Here is a 21,523-nt window from a genome sequence, read left to right as displayed (position 1 = left end):
AACTAGCAAAGGGAGAATGTGCTCCTACACTACCCAAAGACACGAACAAAACTACACCAAAACACAACGAAAACTCATTTTAATCGGTTCAAATGGAAGACAATCCACCAAAGACTAATTTAATCGGAGTAAAAGTAAGTTTAAACGGTTCAAAAGAGATAAAACGCACCTGGAAATGGAATGTCACGGAGAGAAAAGGTGAGGAGAAAGACGATGAAGTGCGCGTAACCGTAGGTTCGCGATTTCTGATTTAACAAGAATCAAGACGTCGGTGCCCCCAATGCCCAACGTCTATTCTCTACTAGATGTCAGTGACCTCACTAATATGACATCCATTCGATTTAGAAATTAATATTTGTGGTGTATATAGACATCGGATGTAAGGGGAGCCGATGTCCAAAACAATTTTTCACTATCCTGTCATGCCATTTAGACGTCGGATGTGAGGGGAACCGACGTCCAAAACAAGGGGTGACGCGATTCGACGTCTAAATAGAAAAAAAAATGACTTTACACCTTCTCACACTCCCATTTTGGCGTCTAATTTTACGAACTGACATGGTTTAAAGTATAGACGTCGGACCTCCATTAACCGACGTCTACAAGGCCAATTTATTTACGAAAATGTCATCGGTCAATTTTTTCCGTTGAATATTATGTGAACCGGGGTGACAATAAAGGTAATTTCTGTGCAAGAATTAAATTCTTTGATTTTGGTTTTGATACCAATCATTAAATCAAACATTAATCACTACATTAAAAATTAAAACTTAGTTAAAAGTATAACAGTTCAAATCTCACAATTCAATTATCACTTAATTCATTTGATACAAATATAATGAATCATCTTTTAACAAATCTTTTAGAAAGTCTTGATGATACAAGAATTACATATGATTCTTCAACAAAATAAATAAAAGGACATCATTTTATTATTAGATTGTTCATACACTAGAAATTTAAGAACCCTAATAAAATCTTCATGGAATGGGTTCAAAAGTAGAGGTCCGGTCATGATCAAACTTTTCTATTAATTTTGTCTTCTTATTCGATGATAGTTGATTGAAAGATATAGAATGGTAATTATTTACATTGTGAAAAACTCCTTCCTCAAATTGGTTATCTTGAACATGTGTGAACATCATCATTTCCTAAGATGGAGAGAGATATAGACACTAATTAGGATGATAGAAAAATAAATGGCATTTCTTAAATTATATCTTAATCAAGTAATTTGTAATTTTAAATATTAATCAACAACAAATTACTAGCGAAAGATATAAATTATTAACTATTAATTTTTATTTTTTTTTTAATTTTTAATAATTTTCTTATATTCAAACAATACCTTAGTGAAGCAGCTGAGCACTATCTTCAAACTGGGTCTGAGACTGAACATTAATAGTTTAATAAAAATTGGCTATCACTTATAGGCATTCAAATATTACATTGGATGGAATTTGTCCTGCTGAGTAAAATCACATCATGGAGAGAAATTTTCACAATTGTTTGTAATATACAAATATAAAAGAGGGAGGTGTAGAACAACAAATATAAATATAAACATCACAATTATGGATCCTATAACACAATGAACTTAGACAAGGTATAGTAACTTTTATGCATAAACCTCGCTCTGCTAGTGTCTGCCGAACTGCAAAATTTTAGCAATCAACTTTTGCAGCAAGAGAATAATACCACTATCTTCTGCCATAGGTCCTTCCTTAATTGACTTTTTTCAGCTTCCAACATTCTCACCGGGCTTCCATTCCATTCTTCAGGTAATCTGTAAATCAAACAGGATTATGCCTAAATAGTTATGACCATAGATAGCTTCTGTATTGCCAAAGAGAGACAACTTAAAGTGTAAGAAACTTACATGGGAAAGGCAAATGAATGTGTGCTGCTTATGCTGTCATTAGAGTGATGAGAGGCATTGCTAGATGTCGTTGCAGGAGCAGCATGTGATGTTGGACTGCCAGATAGAGGGCCCTCAGCAGAGAAACAAGTCTCTTGAGGATCATTGTCTTGTCTTTTTCCTGAACCTGTTGGACTTTGTGAGTTACACATCTCAGACCTACACATGATTGTGTCAGTAACTTGCACACAATCTGCACAACATGGAAACTCCACCCTTCTGCCAACTGTACCCAAAAATGAATTTATTTGCCAATTCTTGAGAGATCTTGAAAACTCTGCTTCCGTTGCTATTGCCTACGGATTGTTACAGATACAATAGTTCAATGCAAATTTTGGAATGATACAACTTTTCTTCATGGTCTTTTCATTATTCGCCCGAATTTCAAAGTGACCATTCTATTTAGAACCAAATATTGAGTGTTAAGTAGTAAATGACAAGATCAAAACAAAGTAAAAGATAACATAAGAACAGAGAAAAGAAAAGAGATTTTCTCATTCAGTTCTTCTTTTTTTTCCCTAACAAATAAGAGTTTCTGTTCTCTTGGTTTTGCATTTGCTTATAGTTGACAAAGGCACACATAAATCTAACCTATCATATTTCTATCAGTGCAAGTGCAGGTGCTGCAACTAGTTTCTTATGGCCTTCCGTAGTGCAGTGACAGTGTGTAGATGGAAAGAGCTAATATATGGGTAGTAAGACTAGTTTCAATATTTTATTAATCATGCAGCCATGCATATGAAACAAAAGAGAACATGTGCATTGATATTGGTGGTTCAACCAAATAAGCTAAAAGAGAAGACACAACTCTATATTATTCTAGTGTTTATAGCAATATTCTAAAAATAAACTAATTCTTTGTCCGAAGAGATAAAATGTACAAGTGTGAGATTAAATTGTCTCACCTCTCTAAGGGTCTCTGGTGTTGTCTTCTTTTTGGGGTGATCAGTTGAAATATTGTATCCTGAATCCCCTTCAACATCAATCACTAAAGCTCTGGAGTCATAAAATTCCATTGCTTCCTTAAGGGAAAGAGGTTTAGAGGCATATTCTAGTCTTTTTAAATTGTCTGAAAATGCTTCCATAGTCCTTAGATTTGGATCTCTTCTTCTATTCATGTCAGAGTCAAAGTGACATGACATCATACCATGATCTTCTGAGAGGCACTTGCCTTCTGGTGGCACTCCCCTATTAATGCAAGTGTCCTTCACAAACTGTTCATTATCCTCTTGAATAAAAACAACCAGTTCAGGTACATCATAGTCCATGACATTCATTCCTGCTGAAAAGTTCTTTCCTTTGCTAAACTTTGACAACTCCCCTGAAGCACTTGTAAAATGCCCTACATTCAACAACCTCTTCACTGGAATCTCCCTTGTCCTAAAACTTTTATCAGTATCACCCTCCAGTCTCTCCCACACAATGTTCTTTTCTTCTTGACTTCTTTGATCTTCACGATGAAACAAATGTGTATGTTTCATGCTGCGACCTCTTGAATTTCTCATCTTGCCAATCTTATCACTATGTCACTGCATTGGAAAAACTGGTAGTGAGATTTGCAGGATGAATTTGATAAGAAAACAACAGTTCACAGTTCACACCGCAAACAAAAATATGCAGTCCAAGTCTACAAAGGTTTTCAATTGCACTTCCAGTTTTGTCACTATCCTTGAAATCGCAGAAAATTTTGGGCAAACACAACTGATGAGGTTGAATAAAAGTAATTAGATTAACATTATAATATATATATATTGGCTGCTTTCTACTTTTATCCGCGTCCTAGGACATTAAATATGAATGATGAAGAGAAATTAAATATGTATCTAATATAATAATTTTTAGGGTCTATACCTTGTCTCTGTTGGTGCCAATCACATAGAAAGAATTAATGCAGTCCATTACAGAGGAGAGGACTGAAGAAAATAACTTTATTTACACTAGACCCTACGCCAGTTTGAATTCCTTTAAAACGGAAGGTGGAAAATTCAGGGATGAATTTATATGCGAAAATTGTTTTAAAACTAATTTCTATAAAAAAATTATGAATAATTTTAAGGGAAAAGAAACTGTAGAAGACAATGACCACGTACCTGTAATTATCCCAGTCAAGGGGCCAAAGGATTGGCTATCACATTCAGTTTTCAGGGCAATAATTTCTGTTTTTGCATGAATCTGCCAAATTACATTGACTGTTTATCTTGTTTGAAAGTGATGAAATGAATATATGAAGAAAAGGGAGATTTTGAAAAGTTTCTGATAAACAAGAATGCAATCTGTGCAAAGTACGACATTTGAATACAGATAACAAAAATAGAATACCAAGTTCCCAGACAGAATGATCAGTAGAATGTTTTAGAGAATCCATGCCTGTAACGTGAAGCAAGAAAAACATAGATAGCCTAAATTTGCGGGACATGAAAATAAATGAGTAAAAAATACAAAAAATCCCCGAAATCATTTCTATCACTGATGAAAGAAGTAAACTTTACCCATGGCCCAAATGCAGATATTGAAAGTTACACTTTCTGTGTTGTTGTTTTCCCTCTAAATCTCACCACAAGAATGAAATTGTATTCCTCGTCATTCTGAAAAGAAATAATCCAGGAACAAGGCCATAGAACAATTTATGCAAATTGATAAAACAGAAACAGTGCACAAAGGATGCAATCAACAAAAAAGTGACGATCAGAATGATAAGAATCAAATTTGAATCACCAATATTTGATGTTCGAAACAACCCAGAGGTCAAAATTGGTCCTCAGCATCACATTCTTTGTTCTTGGATCATTTGCAACTCCATTTACCACAAGAAACGCAGAGTTATCTCACTCTAGTTTCAATAGAAACGGTTGGCAGAAAAACAAAAAATGTAAAGTAAAAATAATAAATGGACGGTTCAGAATATTTAATATCCTTAAAACAAACACCAAACAGCCAGATTGACAACACAAATGTTGTTTGCTTGCACATCCTCTAACATGTTTCCCCAAAGTCATGCGTTTCATAGTTTCCTATGATTCTCTCCTGTCCATTCCTCTTAAACACGCTCTTGCTGTTTGGTGACCATGAAACTTGCATGAGAACAGCACAAAGTAAATAATTTCAATACATGAACTTACAAGACAATGCAAGTATATGCATACATATTATAGAAAGTGGATTTAGATTTAACTTACCTCTGTTAAATCATCTTGCTTTTAGTATTATGTTGTGTTTTTCTGTAAGATTTTTTCTTTCTTTTCCTTGAATGTGATGCTTTGCATGATAATGGTTATTCATTTCAAAATTAGAAATTTTTGTTACTTAGAATTTGTTTCAAGCATTAATTAACCTTCCATAATACTTTGTTTGAAGGGTGAAGGTTTCAACTTTCATTCAATGGGTTTGACTCTGTTATCAACCATACTTATTATTATTATTATTATTTTCTTGTTTAGAAGAAACATAAAATTGTATCTTGTTTTGAATTAGGACACAATACAGTGTTTTTCAAAATTCAGAGGAGATTTAACCATGATGTTGTTTTCCTAAAATGTCAAAATAAATATAATTATTTATTGTAAAATTAATAAATATTCAAATTACTGGTAAATATTTAAATAGACTATTAATTACAATTAAAAAAATGTTAGTTTGATTATAATAATAAAATTTAACATTTTATAAAATATACGACTTTCTCCAAGTAGTTATAGTAATCAAATAATCATATTAAGTATTTCTTTATATTGTCATTAAATCACTGTACAAAATAATAAACATATATGATAGGAAGATTTATTAGTCACTATAAACAAGTACCTTAAAAATATTAATTAAGAACACTTGTTTTTAATATTAAGTAACATTAATTACATTTAGTTAAAATGTTGTCACTAGTTTCTATATTTTCTCTTTGTTTCATACTATTAGTTATTACCATAATTTATCTATCATGATGTATTTCTCTAATTTGCTTCTAATTTATGCGTATACGCTTTAAATATGTATAAATACACACAAATATATATATATATATATATATATATATATATATACTTTTAATTTATATATTTGGTGATATCATTTTCAATCCATCATTTGATTATCTTTTATTTTATTCATTCACTAAATTTCTAAAAGTATATAACATGGGAACATGGGTAAGTAAAATAAACTTTTAATACTATTTAAAATAATTTAGTTTAATGATAGTTTTGGTCTCTCATGATTTTACTTCCCATCTCTTTCATAATATAATAAGACTAGAAAATAGTTATTTTATTTTATTTTTAAAAATATTTTGAACATGTATAAGTAGGTGTCTAAACGATAATAAATCTTCTTGAATTAAAGATAATTTAGATTTATTATTAGGGGAGGAACATTCACTTGTTGAAGACAAAAGTGAATAATATTATAACATACCTTCCTATTGTCGGCTAACATCAAAGTTTTTTTGTTTGGACATTCGGATACAATATTTCTAAAATCTAAACATGTGAAACAATTTCTTCATTTGTCTTTTCTTAAAATTGGAAGTAACTCTTAGAAGGAAAAGATTAATCAACTAAAGAGGTGATAGAAAAACCAATAACCAATGGATGGTCATAAAAATGTAGCAAAAGCATCAAACGATGGTGTGACTTTTAAGAAAACAAAGTTGAACAACAAATAAGTAAACTATTTTTCAAGCATCAAACATTGTTGGTGAATTGTGAATGCCAAATTTGAATTCCGATCTAAGTGTCTATCAACTCTAAATTACAATTTTAAAGTCAAGCTATCATTCTTTAATTCTTCCAAAAAGAAACAAAATACATTAGATTTTCATATATATTTGTTTTTTCAAACCTCTTTTCAAAATTTTTAAGGAAAAGAGGATTGATTTACTAAAAATTAAGTTAATCTCAGTTAATTCAAGTGTTAAAATCATGTATGAAATTAAGTAAAACAAATATTTATTAATTACTTATTAAATTGAGTACTTTTGTAATTTAAACAGAATAAGAATATGATGATGTTAGTATGTTTAATATTTCAAATATAAAATTATAATGTGAAGATAAATTATTGTGTGAGGATCATTCTGCAGGAAGTGAGTATTTTTTGGATAATATAGTGTTTTCTGGTCATAACTAATTAACTCAGATTCGGCTTGACTCTTTAGAGGTACCTTCTGATCCTATATCTGATAATACTAATGTAGATGAAACTAATCATGAACTTATTTCTCTTGACCCTGCCCTTGATAATACTAATTCAGATGAAATTGATCATGAAATTGATTCTTGTCTGTGTGAGACCACCAACACACCAAACATTGAGTCTATTACTGTTCAATATAATCTTTCACCCCGTTCTAACCATGGTCAACCTCCAGCTAAATATGAACCAGACCTCCAAGCCGGTTTTGTGGGGTTGAGTTAGACTTAAAGTCCACTTCTTAACATGGCATCAAAGTCAGGTTAGAGCATATCCTAGTGATATTTGTTATTTGTTGGACATATTGTGTTAGCAATATTTTAAACATTATAGCATTTTTAGTTCCTATTTTTAAGGAACATAATGTGGTCCACTAAGTCGTTATTTTTTATTTTTTCAACTGCATAGAAGTTTTGGAGCAGTTACTAAATTTTGTTTCAACGTCAAACCCATTCATTTTTTAACCCTGTGATGGCCAAACTTTATAAAGGGAATGTGATACTCTATATTTTGATCACTAAGTTTGTTCCTTTATTCAGAAAACACACCATCGAGTTTTGAGCTAGTAAATGTTTAGAAAACAAAATTGTGTTTGGATTTTAAAGCTGCAATGGCAAGAGGTACTACGCACATTATGTTTTTTTTTTCTTGCTTTTGTTGTGTTCATCTGGATGTGTTATTATAATGTTTATATAGCATGTTTAGGTCAACTTTCACACTGTTATTTTATCATTTGGTATAAGAGCCGATGGTTCAGATTTGGTAATCGGGCCCAGACAAATATGTCCCTCCATGATAAGGTGAAGCCCAGGTGACCGGTGGCAATAACTAGATGAATCATGGGAGGTGGAGAGCAAGAAATGCCTAGTGGAATGACCGTGGGTTTGCAGACCATGGTGTACTCGGCTAAGAAAAGACTTCCGTTGTAGGGGAGGTGAAGAACCATAGTCCTTTGTTTGAGGGGAGGATTGTTAGGATACATGGTAAGAGGCCTTTTGGAGTGGTACCAAAAGCAAATTCGTAAAAGCTTGATCTAAAGTGGAAATATCTTACGAGTGTACATGTTTTTAATTCATGAATTTAGTGACATAAAACCTACATGTGGACTAAAGTCCTACTCAATTAGATTCATTATCTTAATTATAAAACTATCAAATTATGTTCCCTTTCCTTAATTCTTGTGGGTAAATTAAGTATAGTTTAATATTTTGTCCTAATTAATTATATAAATATGACAAATTTTTTGTGGGTAGATCTTATCATATTATATACAATTAGTTACAATTAATGTTTATCATGTAGCAAAACTTTATATATAATTTTAATTGATTAAAGATGTTATGACTACTCTTTAATTTATTAAAACTATATTACTACTAAAATATTAATAATATATAAATATTTACATAAAATTCTTAATATAAAAATAAAATAATAATAATGCATATTTTAATTGAACGTATAACAACCAAAACATACATACAAATAATATCTACAAAATAACATAATTATTAATCCAAAACATTTAAACATATATCACAAATATTTAATATTATATGTTAAAAAAGTTAAATTAAACATACAAGCACCATTGAATACGTGCTATAATTCGTGTTTGTAGTAGCTCATTAAATTGACCCAAAAAAAAAAAAATTCAAAACACAAAAATAGGGTTTAGTGGCAGAACCCCTTTTATCTTTATTAATACACATAAAGATAAATGATCTATTAATGAATTGTTGACCATGTGTGTTCAAAAAGAGGAAAGAATAAATAAGAATAAGAATAAACACAAAGGAAAGATTCGTGCTAAGCCAGACATAAAGAAAGAGTTGAAGTGTTTCTTTTGTAAAAAGAAAGGACACACGAAGAAAGATTGCTTAAAATTTAAGAATTGACTTGATAAGAAAGATACTTCATTTACTTTTGTCTGTTATGAATCAAATATGGTTTGTGTTAATCATAACACATGATGAATTGATTCTGGTTCTACAATCCATGTTTCTAATACTTTGCAAGGTATGCAAAACCTAAGGAGGCCAATGGGAAGTGAACAATACATCTACCGAAGGAGTAAGATGAGTTCACCTATGGAGGTCATTGAAACGTGCAACTTAATTTTAAGTAGTGATTTTGTTTTGCATTTGGAAATGACATTTTATGTTCCTTTATTTTCTAAAAAGTTGATTTCTGTTTCAAGACTTATATACCTTTGGGTTTTTCTTTTAATTTTTCAAGTTCTAGTTTTACCTTAATGAATAAATATAAAGTTGTTGGTTTGGGTGAATTGTGTGATGGTCTTTATTCCATTTTTAAATAAAACAAACCAACAAGTGGAGGAGAAATTCAAGTTACTCTATTTGAGAAACTGATAGAATGGAAATGAAGAGTTTACCTAAAAGATTACTCTAATAGTCTTTAATCTTCAAACAAACTGATGAGTAAAGAAGAAAAATCCTTATAAAGCTTTTAAAGAACTCTAAAAAAATAATTTTTAGATGGATAATACATTTTAAAATAATGAAACTATTTCTCAACAAAACTATTTATATTAAAACCTTTAATATTAAAATAGTTAAGTCTTACTAGTTTTAAATTACTATCACTTTTAAAAACCTCATTTTCTAAATCATTACAAGAAATACCATAGATATGATAATATAGATTAATAAAAATAAATATATACATGTGTTTTTATTTTTTATTGTAGCAAAAATTCACTAAATTATAAAATAATTTTATACGTATATTTTTTATTACATAAATAATTTTTTAAATTTAGAAAAATATATTTTAAAAATTAAAATAATTTTTTTATTATGAGTAATTATTTAAATTTTGAAAGCTAATTACTAAAAAGTAAAATTAAAAAAGAAAATATAGAAAACAAAAATTGAATCAATGAAGTATATAGATAGTACAGATCATTGGTAAGGTAAATGCATTTTCACAGCAGTTGCCCTCCCTTGAAGTTTCGCTTCCCATTGTAAACACAACGGCATATGGTGCAAGCGAGCGAGGTCTGGCTCAAGTTCCCGCGTTGTTAGAATAGAAGGCCAATGTCGGAGAGCAACCACACGGAAATCCAAATCCGTGCCCTAACCGGCGAATCAGTCACTCTTCTCGTCACTCCCACCACAACCCTCCACCACCTGAAGCTTCTCCTCCGCCATTCATTCCCCCCCGCCACCACCTCCCCCAATTTCCACCTCTTTTTCAAGGCACCACCACCACACTATTTCCCTCCTCCCTTTTCTCTTTCACCGACCGTCGCACTTACTTTTCTTTTCTAGAATCAGTGATTACTAACTAACTAACTCACACATTGCTTGTTTCAGGGTGAGAAATTGCGATTGCAGACTCAAATTGCCTCTTACCCCATCCAACGTGACGAGTTTCTCGTCCTCATCCCCTTCACCAAAAAGGAAAAGGAACCTTCTAGAACATCCGAATTTCTTCTGCCTAATGTTCCTCACACTACCAATGCTTCAAGTTCGACATCTGAACTCGCGGATTCTACGTGGTCCTCCATAAAGGAGGATTTATCACTTTTACGTGATGCTACTGAGAGTAATGCGTCTAATTCCGAGTCAGGAAATGAAAAACCGTTGGAGACCTCAACCGAAAGGGGTTTAAGTCGTGAGAAGCAGATGGAGCTTCCCTATCATCTTATACTGAACACATTGCGAGATGGTAGCGAGGGTGGTCCACTTGGCGAGCACAATTGCGAGGTTTTCGCGAAGGTTTTGGAATCCGTGAATTGTTTATCGGAACTGCCTCTCGGACACTGCAAGTTGCTGAAACGAGCTCGTTCGAAAGAAGGTGGTGGAGGCGGCGGCGGCCTGAGAAAACGTGTCAGTGACGGTGTTATATGTTTGTGTCCACCGTGGTTGAAGATAGTGGTGAAGGCGTTTGCATTTGTGAACATTTTTTCCGCGTTTATTTATTTGCAACTTCGAGATTTGACCTCGAGTCTGCTGGAGGAGGCGCTTAGTGAGCTTGCTAAGTTTGGGGTTAAACTTGGCCTCGGTGACATCAAGAATCTTTCGCTTCTCTGTCCTCATGTAAATTGATTGATTTTGTTTCTCCTTTTTAGTTTTTTGATTGAATTTCGTAGTTCGTTGTTGTTCATGTTTTGGTGACGTTGTAGGAATAGCGATATTTCCTTAAAGTGACTATTCGGTGTTCAATGCATTGTTTTTGTTATGCTTTGTATGCAACAAGGAAATGGTTACGGTATGTTGAACTTTCCTGCTCTTGATTGTGGATTGAATTCTTTGCAGATGGTATGTTTCAGGGATGATGTAGAGAAGACAAGTTTTGGTGATAACATTGTTGTCCTTAATCATTCAACAGACAATAAAGATATAGTTGAAGAAAATCCTAAAAGAGGTATACTGAAGATGTGGACTGTTGTTTTGTTGCTGTTATTTACTGATATTCTTCTATTTCATCAGAATAGCATTTTTGTTTTTCAATTTTGCTTGACATGTCTTGTTTAATAGTGCGCAAGTGGTTGTATATTTCAAAGACTGTCAGTACATTGAAGAGAAGGGACAGTTCTTTCCGTAAATTTCTAGGACGGGCTTTTGAACAGCTGCCGGTATGTCTCTGTTACATTATTCTTCACAAATGAGCCACTGTGGACCCAATTATGTTTAGTGAAAGTTGCTATAATAGATAGAAATTTGTTCCTGGAATCAAACTTTGATTGTATTATTATCATAGAATTGGCATTGTATCCTATACATCCACCTGTGTATACTTTGACTGATATTTCGCTTAGTAGTGTGGAACTCTTTTTCCCAATCTAAATTCACAAATTACACTCACAAATTGTTGGCTTGTTTAACGGGGAGAGGGGGGGGGGGGGGGATTATGATAGAATGGTTATAATTCATAAAGTGCTAGTTATTAGGTAGGTAGGTAGGGATGCAGCTTCCTTTGTTGAAGGAATTGATGCAGTAAAAATGGTATATATAGACTGTGACTAAAATGCTAAGAGTTTGGGAAGAGAAGTAGGTTAGATTCAAATGGAACCATAAAAGGAGGGGTTTTAGTGAGTATAAACCTTTCAATTTACAACTGTAACATGATGACCAAAGATGATAAATAAAGGTTTCTAGGATTGTATATACTAGACTTATACACTTTGTGTAGCTCAATATTTCAGAGTCTCTATAGGGTCAGGTCAGGTTGTTTAAACTTAAAATAAACATTTCCATCTTTAAAATAATCACTTACTTAAGAAGTAGATAGAACTTGCTTATTAATTATAAAAGCATAAAGCTGTTTATTTTTAAAATAAGCAGATTAGGCAGACAGAAAAACGTATATTTGCTTAACTTTTATTAAAAAAGCATTTTTTTTTTCAAAAATATAAGTACAAAGTAATTCACCCATAATCTGGAGTCTAAGCCTTATTGAAAAGTCACATGCTAGTTGTGTGTTGTTGACTTAGTATGAATAAAACAGACAAACTGAAATTTTAAATGAACATTTTTAAGTTGCTCCTGCATGAGGCACAATGATTCAGTAGTATTGAAGATGCTGAAAAATGTGCATTCTTATTTGCAGTATGAATTTGGAGATGAGATGACTGTGGGGATTTCCTTGGAAGAGTTGCTTGTTGCAGTCAAGGACAATGATTTTGTCAAAAAAGAAGACAAACCCAAACGTGTAAAGAGAAACAAAACTACCTCAAAATCTGACCTAAACCATATTGGGTGTCATGTACGCATTAATCCATGTTACATATTTATTTTTAACTTCTAGTCTTCTGCGTATATCCAAAGTTTACCTGATGCAAGGAGATAACTAAAGATAGAAATAAAGGATAATAAAATGCCTGTTTTCATATGCCAAAAGAAAAAAAATTTACTGTTTAAAAGGTCCATTTGGTGCGTGTCTGAAGCTGAAATTTTCAATAGAATTTTGGTTTGATTTTTAAAGAAATGGTTACTAGCAATTATTGCATCATGAAATATATTGATGAAAAAGATGTTTATATATTACTGAAAATTCTACAATTAGGGTAGACCATACAGTGGTGCGGTGCTTTACATCACTTGTTCTCGTTTGGCAGGACACAAAGTCATTAACGGCTGTAGAGATGATTGATCATCTTAAGAAAGGAATTGGATCAGAAGGGCAGGTCTTTGCTATTTTGTTGCAATAGTTTTTTGGGCTTTTGGAACTGTAACATGAAATCTTCAAACCATGATTTGCATATTGACAACAGCAATGTCAAATACTCAACAATAATATTTATTGATAAATTTAATGTTCGTTTTTTGCTCATGAATATGTACGGTGTCGTTTGGCAATTGGAAAGGTTTTCCAGGAATGGATTTTAGCCAAGTTTCCCACTAAGACATTTCTATAGGAGAGAGGTGTGAAACTAACTGTCCTGAGTTAAAGTAATTTTTTTACTGAAAAACTTACCATTTTACTTTTATTAAATCATTTAAAGTGTTAAAAAAATTAAAGATTTTGATAAAAATAATTCATTACGTTTTGATTTAAAAAACTTCTGTAAATATTCCTAGGAAATACTTTTCACCTACCAAACAATATTTAGTAATTCCAGGGAATCTTAATTCTCAGGATTCATGAATCATGGTTCTGGGGTATGGAAAAAAAATTCCTTCTACCCAACACTTCGTACTAGTGCTGAAGGCTGCATTATGAATGCTTGGTTAATGCAGATTGTGCATATTGAAGACATATGTGCCAGGAAAGCAATTTACAGCGAGATCCCTATTGATCTATCAGAGAAAATGAGATCTGCACTGAAGTGTATCGGAGTTTCCAAATTTTACTGTCATCAGGTACAAAATGAATATGTGGAACTGCATTTTCCAAACTAATAGTTTCTCACTCAATCAAAATTTTCTGCTGTGTGGTTTACATAGGCAGAGTCTATACAAGCTTCTCTTCATGGTGAAAATGTTGTTGTGGCTACAATGACATCTAGTGGCAAATCCCTTTGCTATAATCTACCAGTTCTAGAAGTTTTGTCTACGAATTCATCTTCATGTGCTTTGTACATATTTCCCACAAAGGTTGTTGCAGTCTATCATTTATTTCTGAATTCTAAAGTCTAAATGCCTCCACATAATCATAATATCTGTTTTTCGGTTTTATGTGGATTGTTGTTTAGATAGCTAAAATATCTTATTCTGCAGGCATTAGCTCAAGATCAACTAAGAGCTTTGTTACACATGACAAAAGGATTTGATAACGACTTTAATATTGGTATATATGATGGTGATACTTCTCAGAGTGAGAGGATGTGGCTCCGTGATAATTCTAGATTGGTAATTTATTCACTAATTTTTCCTCTGGATCAAGCAGATTCCAATAAAATGTCCTCATTTGATATTATATCGATGCAGTTGATCACAAATCCAGATATGTTACACATATCAATCTTGCCCCATCATCAACAGTTTAGTCGAATTTTATCAAACCTAAGGTATATTGGTTTGGTATATGATCAACCATATTGGTTTGGTATTTGTATGGAATATTTCCTAATGGATTGTTATTGTGTTGTGGTTTATTCTATCTTAATTAGGTTTGTGGTAATTGATGAAACTCATACTTACAAGGGAGCGTTTGGAAGTCACACCGCCCTTATTTTGAGGAGGCTAGAACGACTCTGTTCATATGGTTTAGAGCTTTGCAAAACATTTCCATATAAACTTGTGTATTTAAATTTTAAAGGGAACTGTGAATCAACAATTTGGTTCTACTTGCAGTATATGGATCTGTTCCTTCTTTTGTTTTTTCTACTGCAACTTCTGCAAATCCTCGGGAGCATTCTATGGTAAACAATTCTTGGAACTAGTTACACTTTTATACACTTGGTTTTACATATTTCTTTAGCATATGGTCAGTCAGGCGGACCTGACTTTTTTTAATGCATGCATGTTTTACTTTTTATTTTTTTAGAATTCTATGGTTATTTGGTATTCTTCTCGGAATTGCTTTAATTCCATACTTTGATTAAGCCATGAATTGTGTGTCCTAGGAACTTGCAAATTTATCTACGCTGGAGCTATTTCAGAATGATGGAAGTCCATCTACAAGGAAACTTTTTGTCCTTTGGAACCCTGCTGTGCGTCCAAAATCTGTAAGTTGAAATTTTAATGTATATATGAAGTTGAACAGTTCTTATACTGTTAACCAAAGACATATATTTATGAGATAAATTATGTTGCTACATGACTACAGTTCATTAAAAAAGCTCAGTTTGCTATGGGAACTGATGAGTTGGCTGATGAAAGTGCTAATTTTGTTCGTTCAAGGTGATAATCCTTATATGTAAGGAAAAAACTTTGCAACTATTGCTTTTGATGTATGCAACCTTATGCTTAGTTGAGCTGCATGCTTTAAGCACTGCTAATGCAGTTTTAGCTTGAGTAATGTGTTATTATAATTGTATGGATAGATTCCCTAGAATGATTTATACCTCCTATATCTTACCACATGCAAAGGCCTATTGGGCTTAAGGCATGCTCTTAGGATTGTCTGACCTTGGACCGATATTTAATTTAATTAAGAAAATTGAAGAATGACATTTAATTCGAATAACATGTTCATCATAAACATTCCTAGAAGCTTAAGCTGTTATGTGAAAGCCTTGGAATTGCTTTATACCTAACTGGAAAAAGTGGCCAAGGCATAGAGCAGAGAGAAACGGTTCAATTCAATCTCAATTTGATAATTTGTAGAACTGACAGAACTTTCTGGTGGGAAACAAATGATAGGAACCTGACACCTGTCCATGCTCTGGACAAGTTTAGTGTATTAGTAGACATCATAAAAGAAGAATTATTTTTTTAAATATATATTTTCGTGTTTGAGATTTAACAAAGCAACATATTTAGATTTATAGTAGTAAACAATTAGAGTTCCCTATAATTTGCAATTTTCTTCATATTAGATTTAATGCATACCAATAAAGCAACTTAACATGCTTTATAAAATGAAGTCTTGAATTGTTAATATTTTTATGATTTGTATAAATATTAGGATTTGCAGTATTCTAAAGTATCTTTAATTTGAATGCTTTTTGTGTGTCCTCTTGGTTTTCTTTGCAGCCCAATTGTGGATGCTTCACGTATTTTTGCAGAAATGGTTCAGCACGGTCTTCGCTGTATTGCATTTTGTAGATCACGGAAACTTTGTGAGCTTGTTTTATCCTACACGTAGGTCAAATCAATTTTATGTTCTTGTGTAGTTTAGTATAATCAATATTGTGAGTTGATAATTTACTTTTCTTACATTATGATTTTGTTATTTGGTATCTGTTTTCATATTAAAGTTAATGGTTATTTAGTGGGTTTTAAAGGCAGATGCTCATGCAATTTGAATTGCTGTACATGACAGCCGTGAGATTCTTCATGAGACAGCCCCGCATCTGGTTGATTCCATATGTGCATATCGTGGTGGCTACATTGCAGAGGTCTCTTTTATTTTCTGGTTTGAAATCATAGCAAAACATAGATTTGGTGAAGATTAAAATGATGATATTTACATGTTGGAAAATATAGGATGAAGAACAAAAGTTAGATAGAAGCTGCTACTGAAATTTTGGTTATTTGTTAGAGCCTATCGCATGAGTTATTGAGTCTAACTGCGTCTGACTATTTGGACTTGCTTCTTGTTGTTGAAAGGATTTCTACCTTTTTACACTATCAGCTTGTTATTGTATCTTTCGTTCTTAGTCACTGTTTATTTTATATTTTTAATTTGAAACTTATTATTGTTTATCAGATTCTATATTTACCCTTAGTTCTATTTATTTATATATATGTATGCATATAGAGAGAGAAGTGGCACTAATGAAGTTTTGTAGAAAAGTAGTAAACCTCTCTACATACATCTGATTCTTTTTTTGGTCCATTTCTCATTTTAATTTATTTTCAGTCTAACTCTTGTTTTTCTTAATTAATGGGCTGATCATTTTTGGACATCATATGGTTCTCCTAGACTAAGTGCTGGTTGCTTCACATTGACAGGAAAGAAGAAAGATAGAGAGTTCATTTTTTGGTGGTGAAATATGTGGTGTTGCGGCAACCAATGCTCTTGAGTTGGGCATTGATGTTGGAGAAATTGATGCCACTCTGCATCTAGGATTTCCTGGTAGCATTGCAAGGTATTTTCCCAGTTGTTTTAACATCCATGACTTATTAAACATATTTAATAGCTTTATATGTGTGGATTTATGTACTTTAAATCAATTACACTTTAGCTTATGGCAACAAGCTGGTAGAGGTGGGAGGAGAGATAAACCATCGCTTGCTGTCTATGTTGCATTTGGGGGGCCTCTTGATCAATACTTCATGAGACATCCCAATAAACTTTTTGGAAGACCAATTGAATGTTGTCATGTTGATTCTCAAAACAAAAAGGTTCTTTAACTTTGGCCTATTGTTTTTTTTGATCTACTATTTTGAGTTTGAACAAATGGAAGGGTTTATGCTAATTATGGCAGACTTTGTTCAGATTCTTGAGCAACATTTGGTCTGTGCTGCTCATGAACACCCTCTAAGTGTGAACTACGATGAACACTATTTTGGTCCTTGCTTGGAGAGTGTTATAATTTCTCTAAAAGCTGCAGGGTACTTGAGTTCTATTCTATCATCTGATTCTTCTAGAATATGGAACTACATTGGTCCTGAGGTTGTGATTTATTTTTTGAAAAAATTAGGCTTCATGTCTGTCTTTCCTAGTTGATTTAATAGTTTTTGAGCTCTATAAAATATATGCAGATTCTAAGATTACTATTTTTTCTTGTTTGTCTGTGGTTCCTTCTATGTTCCAGAAATTACCCTCACATGCAGTCAATATCCGAGCAATAGAAACTGTTAGATACAGTGTCATAGATCAGAAAAAATATCAAGTCCTTGAAGAGATAGAGGAAAGCAAGGCATTCTTTCAGGTTGTGACTTCTACTCCCTAGATGAAAAGAGTAATTTGGCTTCTTTTTCTTATCTATGTCTCATTAAGTGTATATAACTTGATTCAGGTATATGAAGGTGCTGTGTACATGTGCCAGGGGAAAACCTATTTGGTTGAAAAATTAGATCTGTCTAATAAAACTGCTTTCTGCAAAGAGGCTGATCTAAAGTATTATACAAAGACTCGAGATTACACTGATATTCATGTCATTGGGGGTAATGTTGTATGTATTCTCCTGCTTGCTCGAGATCCTTTGGATTATCTTCATGAGTTTTATAGTGTACGACTATTGTTAATATTTGGACATTATTGATTCTTGTTCTTTAGACTTGTGTTGTGCTAGATCTTGTCACTGATTGTTTAGAAAATCATGATTTATTGTTTACTTCTTGCTCAGGCCTGACTGCATCAAGTAAGAATTAGATGTATCTAATTTCAGCAAAGTAAAAACCTACAAGCTTAATGTACTGCTAAATCATGTAGAATAATATATACTGTACATAATTCCAGAAATTAGGAACCGGGATATTTAGGTCTTTCAAAGGTCATGTGTCTTGCAGGCCTATCCGCTCAAAGTAGAAACGAACAAGTTTCCAAAATCAAATGCCCGGGCTGATATATGCAAAGTAACAACGACTTGGTTTGGCTTTTATCGTATTTGGAGAGGAAGCAATCAAATCTTTGATGCTGTTGACCTCGCACTTCCTCATTACTCATACGAGTCACAGGTAATTTGAGCACTTTTAGGTGTTTTTTTTTAATGACTTACTTTAATTATTCTCATGTGGCATGTGTTTGTTTTGACATCAATATGTTCTATGCCTCTAAGTAGGCAGTTTGGGTTCCTGTGCCACTGTCTATAAAAGAAGCAGTAGTCAAGCAAGCTTATGATTTCCGTGGAGGTCTGCATGCTGCTTCACATGCAATTTTGCACGTAGTGCCTTTGTAAGTTTCTTATGTTAATCTTTAAGCTTTGGCATCAGCATGATATACAGTAGTCCTATTCTTTTCATTCAAGTTACCGTCCATCATGAACTTTGTTGTTTGTGGCAGATTATGCTGAGCTCTATTTTATTTGTTTTTGCTTTAAATATCGTACATTTAGAATTACATCATTTTCCTTCTCACCCATTCACATAAATTACCATTAACAATACTATCATTGATAGAGTCAGTCACACCAACGGTTTATTGCCTCAATTACACTCAGCTCATCACTTTTTCATACAATGATCTCATTTTATCTTTCACCTGTATGTAAAGCTACAATGGGGATTTTTCATATTGAGAATGCTAAACAAGGTGTTTGACAATCATGGGAAGTTAGTGAAATTTTTCAAAGAAATAAAGCCAGGTGTAATTTGGACCAAATCTAAAGATGTTCTTTGATATTACTAATATTATTTCAGCAGATATAGAAGTTTTGTAAAAGTTCTTAACAAATCTCCCAATCTTTTGAAATCTGTATGGAAATATATAAAACTATTGGTAAAGGAGTTCTTATCATTTTAGTGCCACTTTTCATCTTAGCAAGTTGTTTGTTGCTCATTAATTGCCCCTTGAGTTTGCTCATAAAAGATAATAATTATATGATTGATTGTCAATTTCTATTCAGATGCTTGCCATTTTTGAGTTTGTTTATCTATGTTTTTGAAGTAAGGAATGATGTGGCTATGAATTTCTCTTAATTGAGATGTTGGAGTTTACTTTTTCTGCTCTCTGGACCCTGTATTAGTGAAACTTAACATGGAAAGTGAAAATTTGCTAGTCTGGCATATCAAGACATTAAAACCTTTTCCTCTTTCTACTGCATGATACTGTTACTCTTTTTCGTCCCGTGTAATTCTTATTAATTTATGTGTAATATCATTACATGCATTTGCTTGCAGACACATCACTTGCAACTTGTCTGACTTGGCTCCTGAATGCCCAAACCCTCATGATGCCCGATTTTATCCCGAAAGAATTCTAATATATGATCAACATCCCGGAGGATGTGGAATTTCAGTGCGGGTGAATAACTTGAGCTGTCTAACCATTTAGATGATATTTAACTTGCGTTATATTTTCATCAGTACTTATCTGATGCCTTATATTTTCAACAATACCTTTCTGTTCTGGTTTTGGTTATTAAATAATCCTGTTTTAATAGATTTGTCGTACTACTTTCTGGTTTAACGATTTTCCCAAGTACCAATCAATGAGCAGACTTTCACCTCATGATATTTTTGGAATTTTGTATAGGTTCAACCCTATTTTACAAAGTTCCTGGAAGCCGCACTAGAGCTTCTCACATGTTGCTGCTGCTCAGCGGAAGTGGGTTGCCCTAATTGTGTTCAGGTCTGGATCGTTTTTATTTTTCAATGATTAGTTCCACAGTTTTTTTTTTTTCCAATTTGCATCTGTTAGCTATTTTTGGTCAGAAAAAAATTATTTGACCGTTCATTGATATTTCTTTTTAAATTGCATCCTAATTGGCATCTAGTGTTCCTAAAGTTTTTTGCATATTGTAGAGCTTTGTTTGCCATGAATACAACGAGGTTTTGCACAAGGATGCAGCCATCATGATCATAAAGGTAACTTGATTGAACTTCATGGCATGATTTAAGTGGGATAATTGCATTCCAATTTCCACCTTGATGATTGGGGAAAGTTGTCCTTTCAGGGTATTCTGGATGCGGGAAACTAGTAATTCAAAGCATGTGCTTGGCTAATTTGAAGGCATGTTAAGGAAAAAGCACCAATGAAGTTTTCTTCTATAAAGTTTTAACTCTTCAATTTTAGTGAATTAAGATTACAAAGCACTATAAATTAAAGGCGCACATGCCTTTATTTTTCTTTAGAACTTGTTCTTATTGTCTGGTTAGTTAGGAAAGTTGAATGTTAAAATAAATTGCATTGAATGTGAAATGTTAAGAAATAAATAAAGTGCCTATTTCAAATGTTTTAAGAAAAATGTTAGCTCCTAAAAAATTAAACAATTATAAAATTTAATTTAGGTATGATTGAAATTTGCTCTTACTGGATTCATTATAACATGTTTCATTGAACTATAAAATAATATGACAATGCTTTATTGACATTTTGTTTATATATATATATATATAGTTTGCGATGTTGTTATTCGAAGTTAATATAAAAAAATATATTACAAATATAAACTAAATTAAACCAATTTTCGCGATTTTATTTGGATTGGTGTTTGCAATTTTTAACTTTTAATAGCTTATTCTATATTTTTCCTTTTATTAAATATCTATCATCTCTTTCCATCATTAAGGAATATAAACATAAAACAAAATGTCAATTTGAAAAAAAAAGCCCTACCAAGTTACCAAATAGGTCATAATAACACATTAGATCAAATATAGCAACCTATAAAAAAATAAAAATAAAAATAAAAAAACATTGGATCAACAGTCAAATATACGTATAGAAAATAAAACCTCA

At 32.5% G+C, this 21,523-nt stretch overlaps 2 protein-coding genes across 11 annotated transcripts; one reads left to right on the top strand and one right to left on the bottom strand.

Annotated features, from left to right (window-relative positions):
* Window positions 1–1,465: 1,465 nt before the first annotated feature.
* On the bottom strand, window positions 1,466–5,137 carry LOC106755980. 3 transcript variants are annotated; one of them, XM_022776055.1, is made up of 8 exons: window positions 5,095–5,137; window positions 4,634–4,989; window positions 4,408–4,503; window positions 4,238–4,285; window positions 4,009–4,090; window positions 2,824–3,447; window positions 1,880–2,214; window positions 1,466–1,786 (listed from the first exon to the last, which is right to left on the bottom strand). In XM_022776055.1, the coding sequence occupies exons 6-8, from the start codon at window positions 3,421–3,423 to the stop codon at window positions 1,672–1,674; spliced, it is 1,050 nt and encodes a 349-aa protein (XP_022631776.1). In that variant the 5' UTR covers window positions 3,424–3,447; window positions 4,009–4,090; window positions 4,238–4,285; window positions 4,408–4,503; window positions 4,634–4,989; window positions 5,095–5,137; the 3' UTR covers window positions 1,466–1,671. The 3 variants fall into 3 exon arrangements, with proteins under 3 accessions (XP_022631776.1, XP_022631775.1, XP_014493704.2); XM_022776054.1 differs by lacking the exon at window positions 5,095–5,137 and having other exon boundaries at window positions 4,408–5,023; XM_014638218.2 differs by lacking the exons at window positions 4,009–4,090; window positions 4,238–4,285; window positions 4,408–4,503; window positions 4,634–4,989; window positions 5,095–5,137 and adding an exon at window positions 3,770–3,915.
* Window positions 5,138–10,052: 4,915 nt separating this feature from the next.
* Window positions 10,053–21,014, top strand: LOC106756587 (uncharacterized ATP-dependent helicase YprA). Of its 8 annotated transcripts, none has more exons than XM_014639068.2 (27): window positions 10,053–10,323; window positions 10,441–11,166; window positions 11,386–11,494; window positions 11,608–11,705; window positions 12,680–12,835; window positions 13,188–13,256; window positions 13,810–13,932; window positions 14,017–14,166; window positions 14,290–14,421; window positions 14,500–14,579; window positions 14,682–14,776; window positions 14,866–14,933; window positions 15,138–15,239; window positions 15,341–15,414; window positions 16,210–16,317; window positions 16,499–16,574; window positions 17,131–17,267; window positions 17,364–17,523; window positions 17,618–17,794; window positions 17,937–18,053; window positions 18,141–18,296; window positions 18,634–18,801; window positions 18,906–19,018; window positions 19,963–20,086; window positions 20,318–20,413; window positions 20,587–20,649; window positions 20,739–21,014. In XM_014639068.2, exons 1-27 carry the CDS (start codon window positions 10,162–10,164, stop codon window positions 20,760–20,762), a joined length of 3,663 nt encoding a protein of 1,220 aa, XP_014494554.1. In that variant the 5' UTR covers window positions 10,053–10,161; the 3' UTR covers window positions 20,763–21,014. The 8 variants fall into 8 exon arrangements, 7 of the variants coding, with proteins under 7 accessions (XP_014494554.1, XP_022634604.1, XP_022634602.1 ...); XM_022778883.1 differs by having other exon boundaries at window positions 18,141–18,353; XM_022778881.1 differs by having other exon boundaries at window positions 14,682–14,933; window positions 15,341–15,430.
* The last annotated feature ends 509 nt before the right edge of the window (window positions 21,015–21,523 follow it).

Source organism: Vigna radiata, chromosome 2 (genome assembly GCF_000741045.1).
Source record: "Vigna radiata var. radiata cultivar VC1973A chromosome 2, Vradiata_ver6, whole genome shotgun sequence".
Taxonomy (NCBI): domain Eukaryota; kingdom Viridiplantae; phylum Streptophyta; class Magnoliopsida; order Fabales; family Fabaceae; genus Vigna; species Vigna radiata.
The sequence above is the reverse complement of the archived record's forward strand: the minus strand, read 5'-3'. Positions and strand labels throughout refer to the sequence as shown.